Source organism: Ctenopharyngodon idella, chromosome 10 (genome assembly GCF_019924925.1).
Source record: "Ctenopharyngodon idella isolate HZGC_01 chromosome 10, HZGC01, whole genome shotgun sequence".
Lineage (NCBI taxonomy): Eukaryota > Metazoa > Chordata > Actinopteri > Cypriniformes > Xenocyprididae > Ctenopharyngodon > Ctenopharyngodon idella.
The window spans coordinates 40,964,376-40,987,211 of record NC_067229.1 but is presented as its reverse complement, the minus strand read 5'-3'; the positions used below and the strand labels follow the sequence as shown (position 1 = coordinate 40,987,211).

Here is a 22,836-nt window from a genome sequence, read left to right as displayed (position 1 = left end):
TTAATTTCCCAACAAAAAAAACTCTAAAATGAAACACTGCAACACACCAAAGTAATCGTAACAACGCAGTTACGCTCTTCACTAAACTCCAAGTGATATTTCTTGAGCTCTGTTTGCAGTTGAAGGAATAAAACTAACCTTTATTTAGTGTCCCATTGACGAAGCCTCAGGAGGAGAATGATGCGCGGTCGGTCCTCTCTCTGTGCCCGGCCAGTTTAGCATGACAAAAGAGGACAGACGCGATGCTGAGTACGGCAAGACCTTGGCCGTGTCTGCGGACACGCCTCCTCTCAGCGGGGACGCGCTTGGCTTTTTGGTTGATCGAGAACGCGCTCTAATGGAACTCTGACTTTTGGCTGATCGGAGAGTGACTCACACACTTCACAGAAGATACAAATTGAGGTAGTTCATGGGATACTTCACTTGCATTTAACGTTTCTTCTGACTCACAAAGGCTTGCTCTACCTCCTACAAGTCTGATCATGCAGAATTTTTAACACACATCCTCTGTTGTAACTCAATTTTCTATTTCCATACTGTAATGTCTGACATATCTTTAAGGTCTGGTAACAATTACCATACCAACCCGTTCACAGCGAGCTATACATATTTGCTAGCCAACAAAAACAAAAATCACTTGATTCTTTAACCATCTTTTTTTTCATCTGAACTTGGCCTGTAATTTAGGTCCTGCAGATGGCTTCAAAACACACATATGCATATATATATATATATATATATATATATATATATATATATATACACACACACATACCAAATGTCCCCACAACGATAGTATTATCAGTATTTTTTTACTTTTTGACCTTGCATGGCCCCCATGAGGAAAAAGGCTTATAAATCATACTAAATGATTTTTTTTTTGAAAATGTAAAAATGCAAAAAGTTTTCCGTTAAGGTAAGTTTTAGGGGTAGGACTAGGTGCTAGAAAATGTCATTAGCTCAGTATAAAAACCATTATGCCTATGGAAATGTCCTCAAAATGATAGGAATACCAGTGTGTGTGTGTGTGTGTGTGTGTGTAATAATTATATATAATTAACTTTGCATTATTACATACTTTCAGACAATAATTAAAACATGTTCAAGTTCTTAGCAAAAAGTAGTAAAAAAAAAAAAAAAAAAAAAAAGTGCAAATTAGAATTTCCCTGATTTGAAGACCCTATAAGTTTTCCGTAAAAGAGAAGTTTTGGCCAATCCAAAACAAGCTTTTGTGTGTGTTTTTCACTGGTTGCAAATCTTCTGCTTGACCTTGCATTAAATCCATGACCTAGAGAGTGCATTGGCATATTTTCCATTGTAAATTTCCTTCAGTGTAACAGTGTTCAGCTGGGAGGAGGGTGGGGGGAAGAGAAGGAAAGACGGTCCCCTCCCCCTGCCGCCCAGCGGGCACTCTGTTCTCCATCACTCTCAGAACTCCAGTTGCATCATGGGGAGGGGGCGCTGGAGTGCTGCCCGGCAACTCTGATTACTTCCAGACCTCAGCTACACATTTCAACACACTTAAACACAGACATCCTCATATTCACGCACTTATACTACAGCACATGAACGCATGTGGATATACGCAATTATAAACATTCATTCCGAATACTCTTATAGTTAAACTATATAAATACCAGATGCAGTTTTGTATCTTTTTCTCACTTGTTAGCCAGGGAGACAGTGATAAAACAAAACACACAGGCCTGTTGGAGAAGCATGAAACAGCAAGTAATCTTGGGAATGTCTTTATCTATCTATCTCTAATGTGTATAATATGCATGGGAATAGCAAAACTTGTGAGTCTCACCATCTGTTTATGCCTGTCTACATCTTACAACATCTCTGAGTGTTCTAAATATTTACCTGAGTACTTCAGGACACATAGTCCCACAGTTAGTTATACTGACCCTTAAGAAAAATAAAGAGAGGGAAGAATCTTGCCGAATAGAGTGACACGAGGAGGACGAGAGATTGAGAGGGAGGAGGAGGAGGGGCGTGTGACAAATCAACTATTAAACACTGAAACATTCTTTGGAAGTCTGGAGTCACACAGAAAAGTGTGATCTCATATCACTCTGATCAGCAACGCAGGAAGAATAAGAGAGACAGCAAAAGAGAATGAAAAAGAGAGTTTGTTTATAGACTCTGCTAAACATATGACAGAAAATCAAAGAACAAGGAATGCAAAAGGGAGAAAGAAAGTGGGCGAGAGATGTTATTGCTGTGGTGTGTCAGGCCTGAGTGGTATCACTGGACAGGAAGTCATTCATTGCCATCGTTTGTTTTGATTTCTCTCTGAGGCCGTCAGAAAGCAAGGTTAGATCCACAGAACCTGCTGAGTGCCCGAATAAGACATGACCACATCAAATAGTTGACCACACTTTATAACAGTGACCTCTGGGAAGGCTTAGATATGAAAGCATTAAAAGTAAGTGGTCAGTAGTGCTTAGTTACTGTAATAGTACAGTAAGGGATTTCTAACTGCAGTTAGGAAGGTAGGCTAAAAATACTGTGTATTACCATGAGTGAGCTTTGTAGGCTCGGTGACTGGAACTCCATCAAGACAGCACATATTTCCATTGGGGTGTAAAGTAATAACCCCAGCACTGTTGGTGATGATGACACAGTGGTGCGATTCGATTCCTGGACCATCAGCGGTGACATCCTGTGGCAACTCTGCATCCTCAGAGCCAATTTGTGATAATTCTGTGATGTAAAGCAAAAGACTTTAAAGACATCAGTGGAATATCTTCAACTGAACATAATTATCTGTGGTAAAAATAAATAAATAAATGAAAAAATTAATAAATGAATATTTGAATAAGTAAACAAGTAAATAAAAAATAAAAAAAAAATATATATATATATTGTAGAATAAAATGTGAAAATATACTGAGCTTGTGTTCACCACAAACTTTATTTTTAAGCATTTAACCAAAAACCCATTCAAAAAAACCATTGGTTTTTGGAACCAGAAGTGCTAAAATGCTAACTCTTTACCGGGTTTTGTCTTGCAAAAATACTCTCTATTCACATTATGTTGTGGTGACATCATGATGACAGACAGTGTTGGGGAAAGTTACTTTTAAAAGTAATGCATTACAATATTGCATTACTCCCTAAAAAAGTAACTAATTGCGTTACTTAGTTACTTTTTATGAAAAATAATGCGTTACATTACTTTTGCGTTACTTTTTCACACTTGGACTGTTTGTTTGTTTTTTAATAACAACAAAAAAAGTTCTATTTTTGGCAAATGTAAAGGCCCTTTCACACCAAAAGTGAAATGAATAAGCCTCAGGCTGAAGGAAATGCATATTTACGCCTGTACTGTAGAGGGCGCAGCTCAAACAAACCATTCAGCTGTGCTGCCATTCTGGATTAAAGAATAGCATACAGGACACTCTTATTTCTAAATCTAATCTAAAGTAATTTTTGCTCATTAGTATGGTTGAATTAGATCACTGAAGGTCAGCAGCAAAGACATTGGTTAATAAAGTGAGATTAAATACATAAAGTATATTTGTGTAATTTAATATATCTAATTATTACAGGTTTGCGTAAATTCTGAGATTGCATTTCACTGTTTTTATTTGGTTTGAGTAAACCCAAACCCTTCAAGTGAGATGAGTAAATGCATGCTCACATTTAGTCTAGAACTACAATAACCATCATGTTCACACAGCGCACAAAACACCTCTGTACTTTATTTCTCTCAACATGGGGACAGAAGAGCTGTCAGTCAATAAATGTGACAAAGTAACTTGCATTACTTATTTGAAAAAGTAACTTAGATATTTTGTTGTAAATTGAAAAAGTAATGTGTTACTTTACTAGTTACTTGAAAAAAGTAATCTGATTATGTAACTCAAGTTACTTGTAATGCGTTACCCCAACACTGATGACAAATGTTAGTCAATTTTAACACAGAAACAACTGCTCCTAAAATTGCACTTTGATTGGACTTCGCACAGAAGAACTGATACAAAATGCCTTCATGATGTCATCACATTACTGTACGCTTTTAAAATACTGAATATACCACACTGCACTGGAAACCCCCACATTAAATAACTGGTATTAAACTCAGCAGGTGGTAAGAGGGTCCATATTCAAACTCAAGTTTAGTTCAGCCATCACTGCTTCAGTTTTATGGGCTACATTATTCCAATCTAGCTGAAGGAATATTTCCTGCGCACAGTCTGGAACCTTTAATGGTCTCAGAGCAGCAAGGTTGCCATGAAACCTAAAATATAACACACCCTATACAGCAAAGTAAAACATTTTCATGCTTTTTGCATAAATAAGTTAAAAGAGCCAATAAATATTTGGACATTCGTCTTATTAATATTCAGATATTTTAATTAAAGTATATATTTAAGACACACTCACCTTTAGTCAGAGGTATCAAAGTAATAAAGCCACTACCCAGACTGATCAGGCAGGGTGTGACTGACCACACCTTCAGGCCACTCCCACTGTCAATTAAATTCAACAGGGTTTCCTAAGGATAAGAGCAGGGGTTTCAACAAAGCTTATTAAAGGAACAGTTCACTTTAAAATGAAAATACTGTCATTTACTTACTATCATATAATTCTAAATCTGATTTTCTCTCTTCTAAGAAACACACATTAAAAACATGTTTTGTTGAATGTTTTTAATCATATAGTGATCATTATATTCTACTATTGAAATGAAAGGGAGTGCCAACAGATAGCTTTCTCCAGGTATTACAGACCTCCTTAGACAACACTCTAAGCTTTCAAACAAAGATAAAAATAAATTTGCAATTAAAATTAAGGATTTACTCCTCTTACTCAGGTACTGCCGCAGTAAAATATATCGTAACCCCTCTGAGTCATGGTAAAGTGATTAAGTTTCATAGTTGCTGGAGCAGGTTTTTATAGGCCATTCATGTAGCCTGAGAAAAAGACCCTTTACACACATACTGTGTTGGAAAATGGGTTTAGCTGATCTCCCATTGGCTCAGAATGAGATTAATTCACAGATGCACATATATACACAATTGGAGACAAAATAGCAGTTTTAAAGAAAGTAGGTTGTTTTAGTTTATGAGAGGAGGAGGACATGAAAAGAGTGTGGGGGAATGTTTTTGTATGATCTTCTGGGACCAAGTCAGAGAAAGGGACAGACAGAGGGAGAAGGAAGAAAAGAGGCCAGGCTAAGAGGGCTTACTATAAATTGCCATGATGGAAAAACAAATAAATAACAGAAAAAGTACTATGGTTAAAACTTTGAGGAGGCACAGGACTGGTAGCCAAAATTAACAAACAAAGAAACCCCTAAAATCAAGCCAACCATTCCACCAGTCTGATTATTTAAAGGGACAGTTCACCCAAAAATGAAACTTATCATTTACTGACCCTCACTTCGTTCCAAACCTGTATGACTTTTTTCTTCTGTGGAACACAAAAGGTATCCTGGCCACTCTTTTCAATGGAAGTGAGTAAGGGCTGGTGCTGTCCAGCAAAATCACCAATTAAGTAACTTTTTAAAAATAAAATAAAATTAATAAATAGAACTTTTTACATAGTTTTAGTCAACAATAACAACAGTACTTTAAAATTATAAGTAGAGAATATTTCCATGAAAACCAAGAGCTGGCTGTAAAACATATTCCTTTTCTTAATTTTATATGAAATAATAGAAATAAATCATTTACGCAAATGATGCTTTTGGCGCACGAATATGGTTTATGAGCCATAGGCTAACCCAGACTAACATAGCTGATCTTAAATGATCTAGAATCCCCCAAAAGTGTTATGTTGATCTAGATCTTCTTATAATTTGATTTTACAAAAAGCAGCAGTTCTGCTCTGGGATATTTCATGAAACAAGGCCATTCCCCTTATTCTCCAGCTGGCTGGAGTTCTGGGTGTTTCCTTTTGCTCCTTCGGGAGGAAGCGAGGATCAGAAACAGCTGAGAGCTCTTGACTCCCTCTTGTCTCTCAGTTTCTGTAAGTGAGGTCATTGGGCTTGTCCATTTCTCCCCAACAACATAGAATAAACTTAAAGTTGATCTTGAAAACCTGTTGATCTAGAAGACTTTGCATCACCTTAATAAGCTAAAATAGGGGTGACAATCTTCAATAGGGGTGATAATCTTCACATCTAGATGTAAGTTGCTTTAAGTCGTGCAAGACATAATGTTTCAATACCTTTTGCTTAAAAAAAAGGCCAATTAATCAAACAAAACTTCTTTTTGGCTGCTTTTCTCAACTGACTCAAAAGAGTTAGTCATCTGTATCATTTAATAACAGGTCAGTTGGTATCAAGGGATTCAGTCAAGAACATTAACTTCACTCCTTAATCACAGCAAATATCAAGTAGGTTTCGACCCAGCTAACAAAAATATGTTGAACGTTTTGCTAATGTTCCCATTAGTTATGAAAACATTTCTGAATGTTCTCTGAATGTTCAGTTTTTTTTTTTTTTTTTTAATGAACGTCCAACTAAAATGTTTCATGGATGATGTATAAATACAAAGTTCTGTCATGAAACTCTAGATGGCGCAGGTTGCTAGGTCTTTAACTCAGTCTTCTTGCTATCACATCATTCTCTATAGAGTACCTCAGGGATGACGTGTTTTTGTAGGCAAAACCCGGAAGCGAGTTAGCATTTTAGGACTTCTGGTTCCATCGCCTTAAAGTCTATGGGTTTTTTGAATGGGTTTTTGCTAAATCGCCTGAAATAAGGTCTGTGGTTAACAAATCCTCTAAATATTTTCACGTTTTGATCTATGACGTAAAACACACCAGTTATAACCCGCTTGTGATTTTTTAAACCTTTATTGTGTCTTAAAAATGGCGGTTGCTAACAAATTGCTAAAAGGGACTACTTCCTTTGGCGGGGACTTTAGACGTCATCATGACAAACAAGACATTTGGACAGCATTTCTCATGAAAAAGTGGATAAGTATTCATACACAGCACAGATCATAATCAGCGAGCATGTTTTTAAATAAAGTTGTTTTTTAAATAAAGTTTGAGGAAGCTTGGTGGTTGTGACGTTGATCCGCGACCATGGTGTGCTGTAGTCCGTTTATAGCTTACTGTTAGTCTTTTATATCTGACGACTTTATTTAGACTTCAAAATGTATAAATGTTGTGTTAACTTGTAAAGATTATCTTGATAGACAAAACGTGTAAGTGTCATAACCCTTTGTTAAACACGGAGCATATTTTTTGCGATTTTCCAAAAGTCTATGGGAAAAATGCATAGGCTTTCGATCGAGGGAACCCGTGCACCACTAACTTCCGGGTTGGCCTACAAAAACACGTCATCTCTGAGGTACTCTATAAGGCACAGCTGATTGGTTCCTGCTCTATCAATTGCCAATGAGCTCGCTGCTCAACCTTCAAATACTTGGTCAGCATTTGCTGTAGAATTTGCAGCGCGCTTTCAGAAACCCTCCACCTTCCCCAGCTCCACCTGTATAGATCTGCTACAGGTAATTAATGTATGCTATATTGTACAGCAGCAACATGTCATGTGTGAATTGGAAGTAGTAAGTCCTGTACAATAACCAACAGCAGCATAGCAGATCTATTCCGCCAAGACCAAACATATCAGCATTGTAATTACCATTACCATATTAAACACTGAGAGAGTTGTCATGACAGAAATAACATTTTTGTGCCAATGTTTCGAGAACATTAAGATAACCAAGACCAGATAACATTAAACAAACTTCCTATTAACATTACTGGAAGAGCGTTTTGTTTATAACTTCGATAGAACTTTGCCAGAGTTCTGAGAATGTTCCGTTAGCTGGGAAATCTCTAGAAAATAGTTGCTACAGCAATTATTCTAAGTGCAACCATCTTTGAAGTTTACTTGACCATGTTGTCATGGCTCACTAACTCACTTAGTTTTTTTAGTGATTCACATTCATTGGACCAGATTTACAGACAATGCAAACAAATAAGATGATTATCCTATGCCATGAGCTATTTAAAAAGAATCTGTTTATAATAATAGGACTGATAATAATCTTACCTCACTGGAGATGCTCATGCCAGACTGGAGGGGTAGGTCAGATCACATACAGTATAAAGTCCTGTATATTTAAAGTCCACTCAAACTTTAATCATCTCCGGTTCCTTATTTAATTAACTATGATGCAGTTACAGAGCTTACAGTACCACTGACACACAACTGAATAAGTTGGAAAGAGAAATTTCTGTTCTTTAATTTTTAAATGTCCACGAGGGACGGACATGTCGCCTTGTAAACAGGAAAAAAGGATCATCCCCTTCCCTAAAATCCTGACAGATTTACTCTAAAAGCAGCCTGAAGTCATTACTAAAATATATTTGTTGGCTACATGACAGTCGCCTGTAGTTCACGGCCGTATGTTATTTAGTAGGTCTGCATTAAAAGTATGTTCTTTTTTTGTAAATATTACGAAAACACTTGACCTATTTTTTTCCTGACAGGGAAAAAAAAAAAAATCACACGCTTTTAGTCCAAATAAAAGCACAGATATGTCAAACAGATTTACAGCCGTAAAATATTTACGAAAAAAGAAATATCGCCACCTGCTGGTGATAGACTGGTACATTTCACATTCATACAGTTTATTTATATACTATTTCACACAAGTCACACAGTCTGTTCACATTGCCACTTTCTATATCAAAGTATGAAATAAATAAACAACAAATAAAACAAATTAAAAAAAATGAAAATGGTTAATTTCATAAGGTTTATCTAAACTATGATTAAAAGGTCTGTGAGGATTGTATACAGGTTTAAAGACGTAACTTTATATAATGCGCAAGACTTATAATAATAAAACACTTTTATATTAAAATTTATTTTATTAATTCAGTTTAAAATATTGAAGGTTCAGCTGGGTGGTTTGTATGGTTGGATTTTGCTCAAAGTAATTACACATTATTATTTACTATAGGTCATGCATTCCAGAAGTGAGCTCAGAAATCTAGTTATTATAAATAGTCAGCACCATTTCAATAAATCAAATTACTATCAATCACCTGAAGCCATTAATCTGTGAGAGCTCAGGTGTGGTAAATCTCTGAGTCATTGTACTTTCCATCTCTACTCCATCTGCTGAGTGTGATTCAAGTCCATTTCTCTCATTTTCTTTATCATCAGATGCATCTGTATTCATCTCAGATGTGAACAGAGTTATTAAAGCACCTGTTGGAGTTTGTGGCCTGGATTCACGTCTTTCCTCTGGTGTGTCAGATGTAGAGGAATCACTAATAATCATGCATGTATTTATCATACTGCTCTCTGTTTGTATATGTGGCAGGACGTCATTATTAAGGCCGTCAGGATCTTGTTTAAATGACTTGGTTGCTATAAAAGGTGTTGTGCTGCACGGCACTCTGTGAATTTCTGTCTCCACTGATTCCAAACCATTGCGGCCGGCTTCATCTTGTCTTTGTCTTTCAAATAGAGGGATTTCTGCCAAAAATAATAAAAGATATTAGAGAGTGTTGCATTCACAGCAGTATGAACGCATGAATGATTATTATTATTTACCAGTTTTGTTGCCACTTCTGATTCGTTTATTGATGTCTGAATGGCCGTGTACTGGACGTTCACCTGCAAGAGACAATGTGCATGAAGCAAAAGCTAAAGGGAAATTGTTGTTAATAATATATTATATTGTATATTTTCACAATATATTATAAAATTTATATATATATATATATATAAAATGTAAAAATGTAATAAAAAATATTTTTTTTTTTTTACAAATGTTATTATAATATAATAAAAATTAAAGGGAAATTTCACAATATATTATAATATTTTATATAATATATTATTATAATATTATATATGATTAATATAACATATATATATAGTGTAATAAAAATATATATAAAAAAATTAAATATTATAATAAAGTAAAAGTAATGGGGAAATTGCTTTTAATAATATGTATTTTAATAATATATTGTGTAATATTACAAACTATTAGAATATATATATATATATATATATAGTGTAAAATATTATGTAACAAAATATATATTATTATCAATAATATATTGCTGTCAATATATATATTTAAAATGTTATTTTAATAAAGTAAAAGCTAAATGAAAATTGTTTTTAATATATTTTATATAGTGTAATATTGCACTAAATATATTAAAATATTTAGTATACTATTATAATATGATAAATATTACATATACATATATATTATATAAATAATTGTGTAACAAAATATATAATATTTTATACATTATAATATATATGATTAATATAACACAATATATATTGCGTAAAAATTGTATTAACTATATATACTATATATTAATAATTTATATTATAACTTTTTAAGTTTATAATAAAGTAAAAGCTAAATTATTATTATTATTATAATAAAGTGAAAGCTAAAGCGAAATTTCTTTTATTAATACTTTATATTGTGTAATACAGTATTACACAAAATATATTAGAATATTTTTATGATATATTATTATATTATGTATGTTAAATATTACACACATTATATATAGTGTAAACCATGCGTAATAAAAATATATATTATTTTCAATAACATATTACTATATGTCGAAATATATTATACTGTAATATATTAAATATTTTATTTACCTCTCAGTCTAAAACATCGTGACAGAGCTACAGATACAGTGATGAGAAATATGAAGACAGACACAGCGGTTCCCCACCATGACCTCCTGCAGTCGTACTCATCATCATCTGGGGAAAAAATTATAGTATTATGTATTGACACTTCAGTCATTAAGCTAAATGATCCTGTTCCAATCTTTCAAACATGAAGTAAATCTTACCAGTCACGCGAACTGTAACATTGACGTGGGTTTGGACTTGATGTCTCATTTGGAAGCCGTAGAATGTGCAGATGTAGGTTCCGCTGTGTCCCAAGCTGTCTGGGTTCAGCAGATGAAGGGAACCGTTGCCTAAGTGAGCCTGATCTATGTCGAGTTCAGCTTTACTTTCCCACAGGTTCATGATCCGACGGGTCCGGCTGTCATAAGTGAAGATGACGATGGTTTCTGTGGTTCTGATGAAGGTCCAAGTGAGGGTAAAATTGTGGCGAGGTTGTGGTATCATGCAGGGAATCATAAGTCCAGAGCCCTCCTCACCAAATAACTCATCTAAAAGATTCAAATGATTCAAATAGCTGTTTAAAGTTTGTAACAAACACCTTTCTTGACACTGTCTGTTTCAGCAAGTATCAGGAAACTGTTACCTTGGTGATGCAGTGATGCAGTCCACACCTGCGTTCCATCCGTTGAGACAACAGAGCAGAAGTAAGTGTGGTCAGAGATGTTGCCCTTCACGCTGATGGTGCTCTCGACTGTGAACAGGCCCTTGGAGTCCGGGGTTTTACGAGTGAAGTTCTGGAGGTTTCTGGTGTCACTAGGGGGATCAGTGGCCCAGGTGACCTCAGGAGCTGGATAGATGTTCTGGGACAGACATGTGACCCTTTCCTCAACCATCTCAAGCTTCACAAACTGGATCAGAGCTAAACGTAACAGAAAAAGTACCACATGAAATTCTCTAAACATTTACATTTGATTGTTTCTTTTGCCTGAGCATTGCAATTAAAATGAATTGATTAGTTATTATTTGAACTGTGTATCTATACAAACTTATACAATCATTTTATTTCATTTTATCCACATTATCTTGTCTACATGCACTGTAATTAAAAAATGCACACTTTTGTCAGCATCTCTTAAATGCTTAATTAAATTGCATGTTCTCTAGAAAATGACTGGTGTAAATATCTACTAGTGAATTACTAAATTAACAGTTTTCCACAGACCCCCTAGCGCCCTCCCCCAAGTAGCTTTTTACATCAGACAACCCCAATAACCCAAGCAAACTCAAATAATATGACTAGACCATGACCCCGTTACTGACCTTTCACCCCCAGGTTAACAAAGGTTTCCTGGTTTCCCTTCCTGGTGCTGGTGTAGCACTTATACCTCCCTTGATCCTGGACTTTAACTTTCCTCAGCACCAGAGAGGCATTTCCCTGTGCGATTTGGGAATTAAATAGGTTCGTCCGGCCACTGAAATGCTTGTTCTGGAGCCCGTACTGGTCTTTATAGTAGTAGTAGCTGTGGACGGGGATTTGCTGCTTGTACCAGTGGATGACCACAGCTCCTGTGGGCTTGAAACTGCAGGGTAGCACGCAGTCTTCGAAGAACAGACACGTTACGTGTGCATCTAGAGTGAGACCAGCACATGTAAAACCTCTAAATTCACATCAGGAATGAACTAAAAATTAGTTTAAAGATAAACAATTCTGTTCAAATGAGTCATTTTTCTCATTTGAATATATTTGCAATGTTAAATTCAATTTGCTTTTATACAAAAATACAAGCCTATGTTAGTGCCCTGAGTCTCTCTAGCTTACAAAAATGTCCTGTTGCACAAAGCCGGTTTCAGTTTCTACCCAGGTAAGTTCAAGATTAGTTTGAGTAAACTCTGGTTTTTCGGGCTCATGAAGGTGTATTGGTTTTTAGCGAGTTTCATTGCTTATGCTACATGGCTAACCTGCTCCGGAGCAGGTTTTATTCTGGGTTAGAGATCGCAAACCTTAAAATTGGACCAATCAGCTTTGAGTAAAGTGACATGTATCTGATGCAATAAAGCCACTCCCCCTGTATCTCTCGTTCCAACCTAAAACAGTTTATAAAATTGCTCATCTTTTGCTAATTATTATATTTTTATTATATGAATTAATTATGTATAATTCATATAATAGTATATTCATATTATATTAATTGACAATTAATATTAAACTTTGCTTTTAAATTGATATAAATATAATACATGCATCGATACATGATAAAGCTTTTAAACAAATTAAGCTTATGTGTATTCATTTAAGCTTTTTGATTTTATTTAATTTCTTTGATTCACATGCATTGATATAGTGAGATATTTTCTTTAAGCTGCCTTCTGAAACTTTCACTGCAGCAGTGTTTATTCCTGCCTTGTAAATGCATTTGTAAATGCAAACGGACGCACTGCATGTATCGTGTGATTGGCTGTTTGCCGCACGTGCCCCGCTTTTAGGTGTCAGAGTTAATCGCAGACTGTGGGTTAAACCTGAGTTGACGGAGAAAGTTTATACCGAGCGTTGTGCAACAGCTGATCCTGATCTAAACCAGGTTGGATTTAACTCTAAACCTACTCTGAAATTCGGAGTTTGTTCAACTAGCTTCATGCAACAGGCCACAGAACTGAGGGATTTGAAATTATGTAAAAGCGACGCGGAAGTGGCTTTTTTATTAGGTGAGTAAAGTTTTGAACAGATAAATTGCCACAGCTCTCAGAGTTCAATGTAAGGCATTATCTATTGCGAATGATCATAGGCTATTCACTTGCACAGTAAAAACAAAACAAAAACAGCAAAAACAAAACAAAACAAAAGCAAAAACGCAAAGTGTGCAGTTTTTTAACCACTAGAGGGCATAGTGTACTTTTAAAAAATGTTAGACGAGCTAAAACGTTTACGAAAAAAAGTTAAATGAAAAAAAAGTTCTTGCTAACGTTTTGAGAACATTATTAAAGACCAGATAACATTGAACGAACGTTCTCTAAACGTTACTGGAAGAACATTTGTTCATAACTTTGAGAGGAGAACATTAACTGTAACTACATTGTGTTCTTCTGGTTGCATTGCTTTATGCCAAACAATGCCAAATTATCAAATAACAAAACTGCACATTTTGCACATAAAGATTTATTCATGAACCTGATCTTTTGTTCAAATAGCCTGTTATGTAGGTGCTAAAATATTTCCTTGTAGGCTGCTAATGAGAATAAATGAATCACAGATTCATTCTGGTTCACCAGGGTCATTAGTCTGAGACTAATGAAGTTTCCTACAAGTGCTGCTTTGATCCATTCACTGAGCAACAACTACAACTAAACAACTTAAATTACAGAGATGGAAAACACGAGGAAAAAAGTGACAAAACTAGCACAATTCAAATCAAATAAAATAAATATTCCAGTAACAATTTATTCACTTATCATGTACAAATAATTTGATCTTGTATTTTATATTTTTTATATTATAAATTGAACAGGTTATTATACATTATAGAATACTTTTCTGATACAAAACAAAACAAACACACAACTAAAACATTAAAGAGCATGTTAGACTAAAGTATGTTCCCTAAAGACATAGATGGTAATTTTCCCCTTAAGAGAGTAGCTTTATATCTCACACTGAGAAGTATCAAAAGTGAGCATGTGTGTGTATGTGGTCTTACCCTTAGTGATGATGATACCAGAAACGCAAGTCCTAAGTAAAAGCACAAATGCAACACACAGACACAGCAGATCCATGACTGTCAGACTATGCCACACGTTCAGTTCAATTTACTGTGATGCCACAACCTTTCTCTCTGTACATGTGCCCTGAGAGTGTGTGCGCGTGAGAAAGGGGGAGAGAAAGACCCTTGTGGACACATCAATTAAACCGTTAAATGATTAACCAGAGAGTGCATGAGTGGACATATAGTGACCAGAACTGGTTTGGCCATGTAACGGGTACAGCAGAGGATAAAGAAAAAACAACCAGGGAAAAGAACAAACCGGTTAATTTAAACCTCAGAGCGGACTGGTGTGTTCTGTCCATGTATGTGTCGTTGTGGTTACTTTAGTCCTAAATAAGATGATGATTATATGATTAAATACATTACCGTTCAAAACTTTGGGGATGGTAAGATATTTAAACATTTTTGAAAGAAACATTTATTTGATCTGCATTTATATTTATTTGATCGAAAATACAATAAAAACAGAAATATAGTGAGATATTACTACAATTTAACATAACTGTTTTATTTAATATATTTTAAAATGTCATTTATTCATGTGATGGCAAAGCTGAATTTTCACCATCATTACTCCAGTCTTCAGTGTCACATGATCCTTCAGAAATCATTCTAATATGCTGATATGCTCAAGAAACGTATTATTATCAATGTTGAAAACAGTTGCGCTGCTTAATATTTTTGTAGAAACCGTGATACATTTTTATCAGAATTCTTTGATGAATAGAAAGTTCAAAAGAGCAACATTTATTTGACATAGAAATCTTTTGTGACATTATAAATGTCTTTACTGACACTTTTGATCAATTTAATATGAATTTCTTAAAAAAAAAAAAACTTTTGAACAGTAGTGTAATTACAAATTATATTGCAAAAATATTAATTGATAAATAATGTATTTATTTTTAATAATATTTTCTCCTTTTTTACAATAAATTATGGAAAAATATTTAATCAAAGCACCATTAAAAAACATACAAATACAAGAAATGTATTCGGTTTCTTCTAAATAACATTTTGTTCACACAAATACTCAGACTGCATAGAAATAAAGTCCCATCAATTGGTCTTCCAACTTATATTTCATACTGGTTTCTCACTTATAATATTCTTCTTTCTTCTCTCCACGGTTAACTGTGAGAACCCGAAGGCTCTGTCAAAAGTTTACTTCCTGCTTGTGGCTCTTCTGATGTTTTGGCTATGGAAGACAAAAGAAAAACATTCAGTTGCAAAATTGAAAATCTATGTTTAGAAATTTTACATGGCCTTTACATGGCAGGGAACTTACAGTACATGAAATGTTCTCTTATGAATTAATTATAAAAAACAAGAGACTGTAACAGGGCAGTACCTAAATTCATGCTTTGCATTTCTGCATCCTCTTCAGCGTTTTCTTGATTTCTTTTTAATTTTGCTGCAAACATAAACATCATGGACCATTTATATAGATTGAATATATATATATATATATATATAGACCTTGACCTATATATATATATATATATATATATATATATATATACACACAACAATAAACACTTATGCAGATATTATGGATCGAGTTCTGTTCACTGTATTACCTCTGTATCTTTTTATAACCAAAGTGATTGCGAGAAGAGTGATCAATCCTGCGACGATACCCAACATCCACAGATTATATTTAAGAAAACCTAGAAAAAGAGAAAGAGAGATAGATGTTTAAAAAGTAAACTGCCACAATGTTTTAGCAGGAAATGAGTTCTAGGTTTTGTCCAGCAGATTAATTATTGGATGGATGAGTTCATGGATCAGTGGATACCTTTCTCCTGCCTGGAGGATGTAATAACAACACGGGTCTGGATCAGATGCCGCGCCTTTGCTGCTGAGAAGGCACATGTGTAGATTCCAGAATGTTCTGAGCCAACAGGTTTCTGCAGGTTTAGTGAAAGATCCCCTTTCAATATGTTGTCCTTTTCTAGTTCTGCATGATCCCAGGAGCGGCTGAATTTATGGGTCTTGCTGTCATACTCGAGGACATCTGTGGTTTTGTTTACTGTTGTAAAAGTCCAGACGAGAGAGAAGGACTGAAGGTTCTTGGGAGCTCTACATGGAATAATCAGGTCTTGCCCTTCAGAGCTGGTAATTTCTGTTTTGTACATGAGACAACATTATCACCTTATATTTATAAGCATAACATTAATACTACAGCATATATCACATATTTTTGCACATTATAACGTGATCAAGTTTTACCTTGCAGCTTTAATGAAGCTGTCCATGTCTGCTTGCCATATTTGGAGGTGATGTTACACACATATATATGATCAAGGCTGTTGTTCTGCTGTTTTAGGAGGCTCTCCACTGTGAAGAGTCCCTTTCCGACAGAAGCCATACGGGTGGTGGGCTGCAGTGCAGCAGGAGGTGAACTGGGCGCTGTGCTCCACTGCAACACCGGAGCTGGGTAGACGTCTTTAGTAGAGCACCGAATCAGCCCAGAGGGATCGGTGTCAATGGAGATCATCCTGATGGGAGCTGTAGGACATTAAATTTAAAAAAAAAAAATTCAATTTAATTAAAAAAAAAAAAATTATTAAAAAAAGTATCAGTATCAATAAAAAAAATGTTGATATAAACAGAACTGACCAACAACAATTCCTGTTTTTATCAGCTAAATTAAGAGTGCCTGACTAACTTACCTATTGCTTCGAATGAGGACACTAACCAAATTTAACATGAAATTGTTTCAGATAAAGCAAAAAAAAAAAAAAAAAAAAATGTATCGACCAGCTAACTGAATAAAAGAAGCAAGTATTCGCAATATAAACAAAATACAAAAAAAAAAAATTAAAACAGCAGATTGTAGGGAATATCATTGGTTTTAGCTACTGAATGGCTACGCCCTCTTTCAGTGTCAGTGGCTGCATCCAAAATCGCATACAATCGCATACAACAACCGAATGAACTGGGACATCTTGTTTGTGAATAAAAACTGAGCGAATTTTAATAAATAACTTGTTTCTGAAGACTTATTTTTTTTAAAAAATCTGTTGAATGAATGGTTCACAACTCACCACCTACACAAACAAATCATAAAATAAATCTGAACCAATCTTAAGTGAACTTATTTACATAATAAAGTCGCTGGAATGAATCTTCATTCAATCTTCAAAATCTTCATCACTACAAATGGATAAGTAATTATGGCAGTGTTTCCCAACCCTTTTCCTGGAAGTACACCAACAAAACTACACATTTTCTAACTCTTCCTGTTCCTAATCAAACACACCTGATTCAACTTATCAGCTCGTTATTGGAGACTCCAAGACCAGAAATAGAGGGATCAGACGAGGGAGACATCTAAATTTTGCACTGTTTGTGTGGCTCCATGCAGGAACAGGGTTGGGAAACACTGAATTATGGTAACCTTACTGACAAATATAGTCCTCAGCCACTAATAAACCCATATTGGTTGACAACTACTAATAACATAATACATTTAAAAAATAAATCAAACCTTCCACTGTTGCAAGAACATATGTCTGAGTCACATTGTTGACCACACATTTGTAACGTCCTTTACTCCTTGTATCTACTTGTTTCACAAGAAGTGATGCATTTCCTTCAGAGATGTTGTCGCTGAACAGCCGCACGCTGTCATTGCTGAGTCTCTGTTCAGCCGGCTGTAAACTGAGTATGAGCGCATCCTGCTGGTACCACTTAATGTTCACATCACCATTGGGTGTGAAAGAGCAGGGAAGAATACAGTCCTCAGAGAAGATGCAGGTCACACGAACCTCTGCAAATCAACAAAAAGGCTTTAATATATTTCTGCATTTACAAGAATGATGTTATCACTATTATGGTGATCAGTGTTCCATTTAGATGGGCCCTTGACTTTGGTTAAATTATTTCACTTTCAGCAATTGTTGAAAGTGCATGCTGTCACTGTGGTCTACAATAGTATGTCATGCTCCTGACCGCAATTACATTCTTTTTACTATGCATTTAAAGGGTTAGTTCACCCAAAAATGAAAATTCTGTCATTAATTACTCACCCTCGTGCCGTTTTACACCCGTAAGACCTTCGTTGATCTTCGGAACACAAATTAAGATATTTTTGTTTAAATCCGATGGCTCCGTGAGGCCTACATAGGGAGCAATGACATTTCCTCTCTCAAGATCCATAAAGGTACTAAAAACATATTTAAATCAGTTCATGTGAGTACAGTGGTTCAATATTAATATTATAAAGCGACGAGAATATTTTTGGTGCGCCAAAAAAAACAAAATAACGACTTATTTAGTGATGGCCGATTTCAAAACACTGCTTCAGGAAGATTCGGAGCGTTATGAATCAGCGTGTTGAATCATGATTCGGATCGCGTGTCAAACGGCCAATTTTGGCGCACCAAAATATTCTCGTCGCTTTATAATATTAATATTGAACCACTGTACTCATATGAACTGATTTAAATATGTTTTTAGTACCTTTATGGATCTTGAGAGAGGAAATGTCATTGCTCCCTATGTAGGCCTCACGGAGCCATCGGATTTAAACAAAAATATCTCAATTTGTGTTCCGAAGATTAACGAAGGTCTTACGGGTGTAAAACGGCATGAGGGTGAGTAATAAATGACAGAATTTTCATTTTTGGGTGAACTAACCCTTTAACATGAATTACTTTTACTAAGTTTACAACTTTTTCGGGGTCAGTGACTGCCAGCTGGATTTTGACACTTGAAAGTTACCAAATGTGCATGAAAGTCCTTAAAAATAGCTAATTTCAATTTTGAACTTGTCTTGATGCAACAGAAAATAAGTACAAAATTGTAATTACATACTACTGATGTTTATTATTTTGTTTCTGGAATGAAATGTGATTCACAATTTACTTAAGAATTTCAGATGACTATGTAATTAATGCTGGCTTTTGCTGGGTTTCTTCAGCAGTGTTATATACTGATTTCACATATTTAGATAACAATATATAACAAAATACCAAATTTAACATTATTTTATTTATTATGTAATTTCCGCTCAAGTTTTGTGACCGAATACAATGATCATACACAGTATGTTGAGATGGCTGCAAACTTGCCATTTCAAAACCATCTGCCACAAACATATCCTTTTAAAGACATTGATAAGAACACTGGATTGATGTCTCCACCCCCAGTTTCCTAACCACATGCTGAGTGGGTGTGCATGTGCACAATATGTGCACCCCTATATATGCCACCTTTTTTCTCAGAAAAAGTGAGTTCCGCTGCCCATATTTGCTGTCTGCCCTTTTTCTGTGGGTGATTACAATTGTGTGTTCACCCAGAACATCATGCTAAGAGAACATTTATCAGTAATGACCACTTATGACTGTGATTGTTTAGCGTTCAACACACTCAGCTTATCAGAATCGACAAGAACATTGTTTGGCTATAAATACAAAATAAACAGAGCAGCGACAGAGTGTATGACAGCATGACCTTTATGTTGTGACACTGGCGTAGCTTTGCATGCACTGCCAGACCGAGATTGCACCAAACTATCTCTTCTACAGATTAATTGCCATTGATTATATTGTATTATATTGATCATTGATTATATAATACTGATCTATCGCCAAATCGACAAGGTATGATGTAATGGATCAGTTGCACTTCTGTTTCTTATCTTGATATCATACATCCAGTGCTTTTCTTTGTGCTAAGTGTCTTCACTAGATCTATTATAGAGAGTCCCTGGAGAGGTCTTGGCTTGTAATAATATTCACAGAGACTGTGTTAGTCCAAACAGATGACAAGCCAGGGTGAATTCTAGCAGACTCACTCATCTCCTTCGCTTGCAGACTATAACAAGGAGGGGCTCAAAAACGCATTAGCTGAAATTCTGCCTCTACTTGAGATCTAAGAGTAGCATCCACTTTAATTACATAATAAGGTATATTTATAACGATCATTCATTTTTCCTGGCATCTTTTTTTTAGTCTGGCTGTTGATCTATTGCAGAAATAATGCACATTCATAATAAGTGGCCCAATGAAACTGGAAAAAGCAAAGATAAATCACCCACTTAAGATGAATGATTCATTAGCTCAAAAATACTTTTTTGTGCCTCTATTTAAAAGCTTTTTGAGAGAACATTTATATTAATTAAAGTTTAATCATATATAAGTTGAAGTACTAAAATGACTAAAACTAAAACTGAAGTATACATAAATAAAACTAAATAGATATATATTTTAAATATTAAACAAAAAAATGTTCAAACTAAAAAAAGTATGAATATTATTGAAATAATAAATATTGATAAATACTACTGTAGTACATAAATAGTACTAAAATAACATATATATATTGAACCTATATAATAATTTCTGACAGCAAAAGTAATCAATTGGTAACATCTAATATTTGTTTCATTTAATTTGAGTACTGAAAAGAATTCCTGAGGAGGAACTAAAAACTAGAAAACAGATGTCTGTGGATGAACTTGCCAACGTTCATGTCCTATTCCATCCGCTTGAATTACATAATAAGGTATATTCATAACGTAAGTCTTTCCTGGCATCTTTTCACCCTGGCTACTGTGACGTACAAACATGAATTGATCATAATGTGGCCCAAATGAAATTATCAGGTACTGAAATCAAAGCTGATCAAGAGTGAAAAGTAAAATAAAAGAAAGTCACTCACTTTAGATGATTCATGAATAAAACTTTGAATTGCTTCATTTCATAAAGGAAAGTTCACTCTTTACAAAAAAACTGATCAAACTTTGGATGTAAAAATGAATTACATGAACTTTACTTTTAGAAAAAATGTCAAAAATCACAATAAAAGTTAGTCTTACCTGGAACCTTGCACTCCACTAAGGAAAAAATCCATAACACAACACATGCGCCATAGTGAGTCCTTGACATTCTCCCTCACAACAATGTAGTGAAGCAAAAAAGAGGTGTGGGACTAAAAGAGAAGAGTAGACAGAAAAAAAATGCTGAGATGATGAGACTCTTCAAAGAGTCTCTTTCAGGAACGTAATCAGACCCTGTTCCTCTTTACTGCTTCAACAAAACAGAGAGGCAAAAAAAAAAAAAAAAAAGAGAAGTATCCCTTGGGTCCACCTGAATGAAAGTCTTTGTGAATAAAAAACAAGAGGCAAATAGAGAAAGCTCCTCAGGTAATTTCTCTATATTGACTGCTGTGTGAGCTTGCTGTGGGTATGAATGACAGAGAAGGAGTAAAAGAGAGAGAGAGAGAGTGGGTAGACAGGTTTCCACGCCTCTTTCATAGATCATGAGCTGAGTCACTAAATGGCAGCTGAAACCCTTTACCGCCTACCCCGTACTCCTGCGAATAACTTTAAGATAACCTTCCCACATCCCCCCAGGCCAACCTTTCTGAACTTCTTTGTCTTTTATGTAGACATGCTGCAACTGTCCTGGCCACCTTCTTGCCCAATTTACCAAACTCTAAGAGTGTGGTAACCATGCATATGTACCTTGTAGTGGATTGCAATAACCATGATGATTAGTAAAGATTCTTAAGAAACAGTTGTTTCTTGGAAAGAAGGAACCCCTTTAGATGGCCTAATAACACTTCAAAGGTTTATTTTTTTTATTTTTTTTGCTTGACATTCCACACTCCGCTCCATTTGACTAATGTATTATGCTTAGAAGATGTCCAAACTTGTAGTGCAGACTTTGACAGGTGCAAGTTGTCATACCAACCTTACAGGTTTACAAATGCACAGACTTGAGGAAGTTCTTTACTTGTCTGAGCTGATCTAGTGCCCTCAGGCTGTAGCAGAAGTGTGGTCAATGTGTTTGATGACATGGAAGTGATGGTTCAGTTCTGTCAGCAGAGACAGTCCAGTAAATACATTCCTCTTGGCTTTAAAGGGACAGTTCACCCAAAACTTAAAATTCTGTCAGCATTTACTCATCCTTATGTTGTTCCAAATCTGTATGAGTTTCTTTCTTCTGTTGAGCTAAAAAAAAAAAAAAAAAAAAAAAAAAGATATTTTGAAGAATGTTGCTAACCAGACAACTTTCTGATTACCAACTTTCTTCAGAATACCATCTGTTTAGTTCAATGGAAGAAAGAAACTTGGAACAACATGAGGGTGAGTAAATGATAACAGAATTTTCAGTTTTGGGTGAACCACTAGAATTCACTAGCAACCTAGAAATCACCCAAAACATGCTAGCAAATGCATAGCCAAAACACGGAAACAAGTCAGCATTTTAGCAATTAATTTTTTTTTTTTGGAAAAATTAATGGGCTTTTGGTTGAATGCTTGAAAAAAGGTCTGTGGTGAACACAAGCTCAATATATTTTCACATTTTATTCTACAATATAAAATACATCAGTATTATCCTCTTGTGATGTTTTAAAAGCTTTTACTTGTCTTGTAAAACGCGGTTGCTAATAAGTGGCTAAATCAAGTGTGCTGCACAAGTCCTGAAAAGTGAAGCCAAAATGTTTCGATCGCCCCCA

The 22,836-nt window shown here is 35.1% G+C and overlaps 2 protein-coding genes across 14 annotated transcripts in view; both read right to left on the bottom strand.

Moving 5' to 3' along the window:
• The window catches only part of phldb2a (pleckstrin homology-like domain, family B, member 2a), a 34,039-nt gene extending 25,792 nt beyond the window's left edge, over positions 1 to 8,247 (bottom strand). For 5 of the 13 annotated variants that reach the window (XM_051909452.1, XM_051909451.1, XM_051909460.1 and 2 more), the window contains exons 1-3: positions 8,024 to 8,246; positions 4,396 to 4,507; positions 2,524 to 2,709 (exon numbers count right to left, since the gene is read on the bottom strand). In XM_051909452.1, coding sequence (XP_051765412.1) covers positions 2,524 to 2,709; positions 4,396 to 4,507; positions 8,024 to 8,041 — 316 coding nt within the window. In that variant the 5' untranslated portion in view covers positions 8,042 to 8,246. Of the gene's footprint in view, positions 1 to 138; positions 307 to 2,523; positions 2,710 to 4,395; positions 4,508 to 8,023 lie in introns of those variants that run through there. The other 8 variants (XM_051909448.1, XM_051909450.1, XM_051909453.1 and 5 more) reach the window with 4 other exon arrangements.
• Positions 8,248 to 14,781: 6,534 nt separating this feature from the next.
• On the bottom strand, positions 14,782 to 21,667 carry hhla2a.1 (HERV-H LTR-associating 2a, tandem duplicate 1). The gene is made up of 7 exons (XM_051911092.1): positions 21,191 to 21,667; positions 17,858 to 18,139; positions 16,597 to 16,875; positions 16,163 to 16,489; positions 15,945 to 16,034; positions 15,716 to 15,778; positions 14,782 to 15,562 (listed from the first exon to the last, which is right to left on the bottom strand). The coding sequence occupies exons 1-7, from the start codon at positions 21,258 to 21,260 to the stop codon at positions 15,495 to 15,497; spliced, it is 1,179 nt and encodes a 392-aa protein (XP_051767052.1). The 5' UTR covers positions 21,261 to 21,667; the 3' UTR covers positions 14,782 to 15,494.
• Between the last annotated feature and the right edge of the window lie 1,169 nt (positions 21,668 to 22,836).

Excerpts from the sequence above, each read along its gene's own strand:
- hhla2a.1 (XM_051911092.1), bottom strand. The coding sequence starts at position 21,260 with ATGTCAAGGACTCACTATGGCGCATGTGTTGTGTTATGGATTTTTTCC. Across the intron at positions 16,876-17,857 it reads TGTTCTTGCAACAGTGGAAG|CTCCCATCAGGATGATCTCC; the intron begins GTTTGATTTATT and ends AATGTCCTACAG. Across the intron at positions 16,035-16,162 it reads ATCCTCCAGGCAGGAGAAAG|GTTTTCTTAAATATAATCTG; the intron begins GTATCCACTGAT and ends CTCTTTTTCTAG.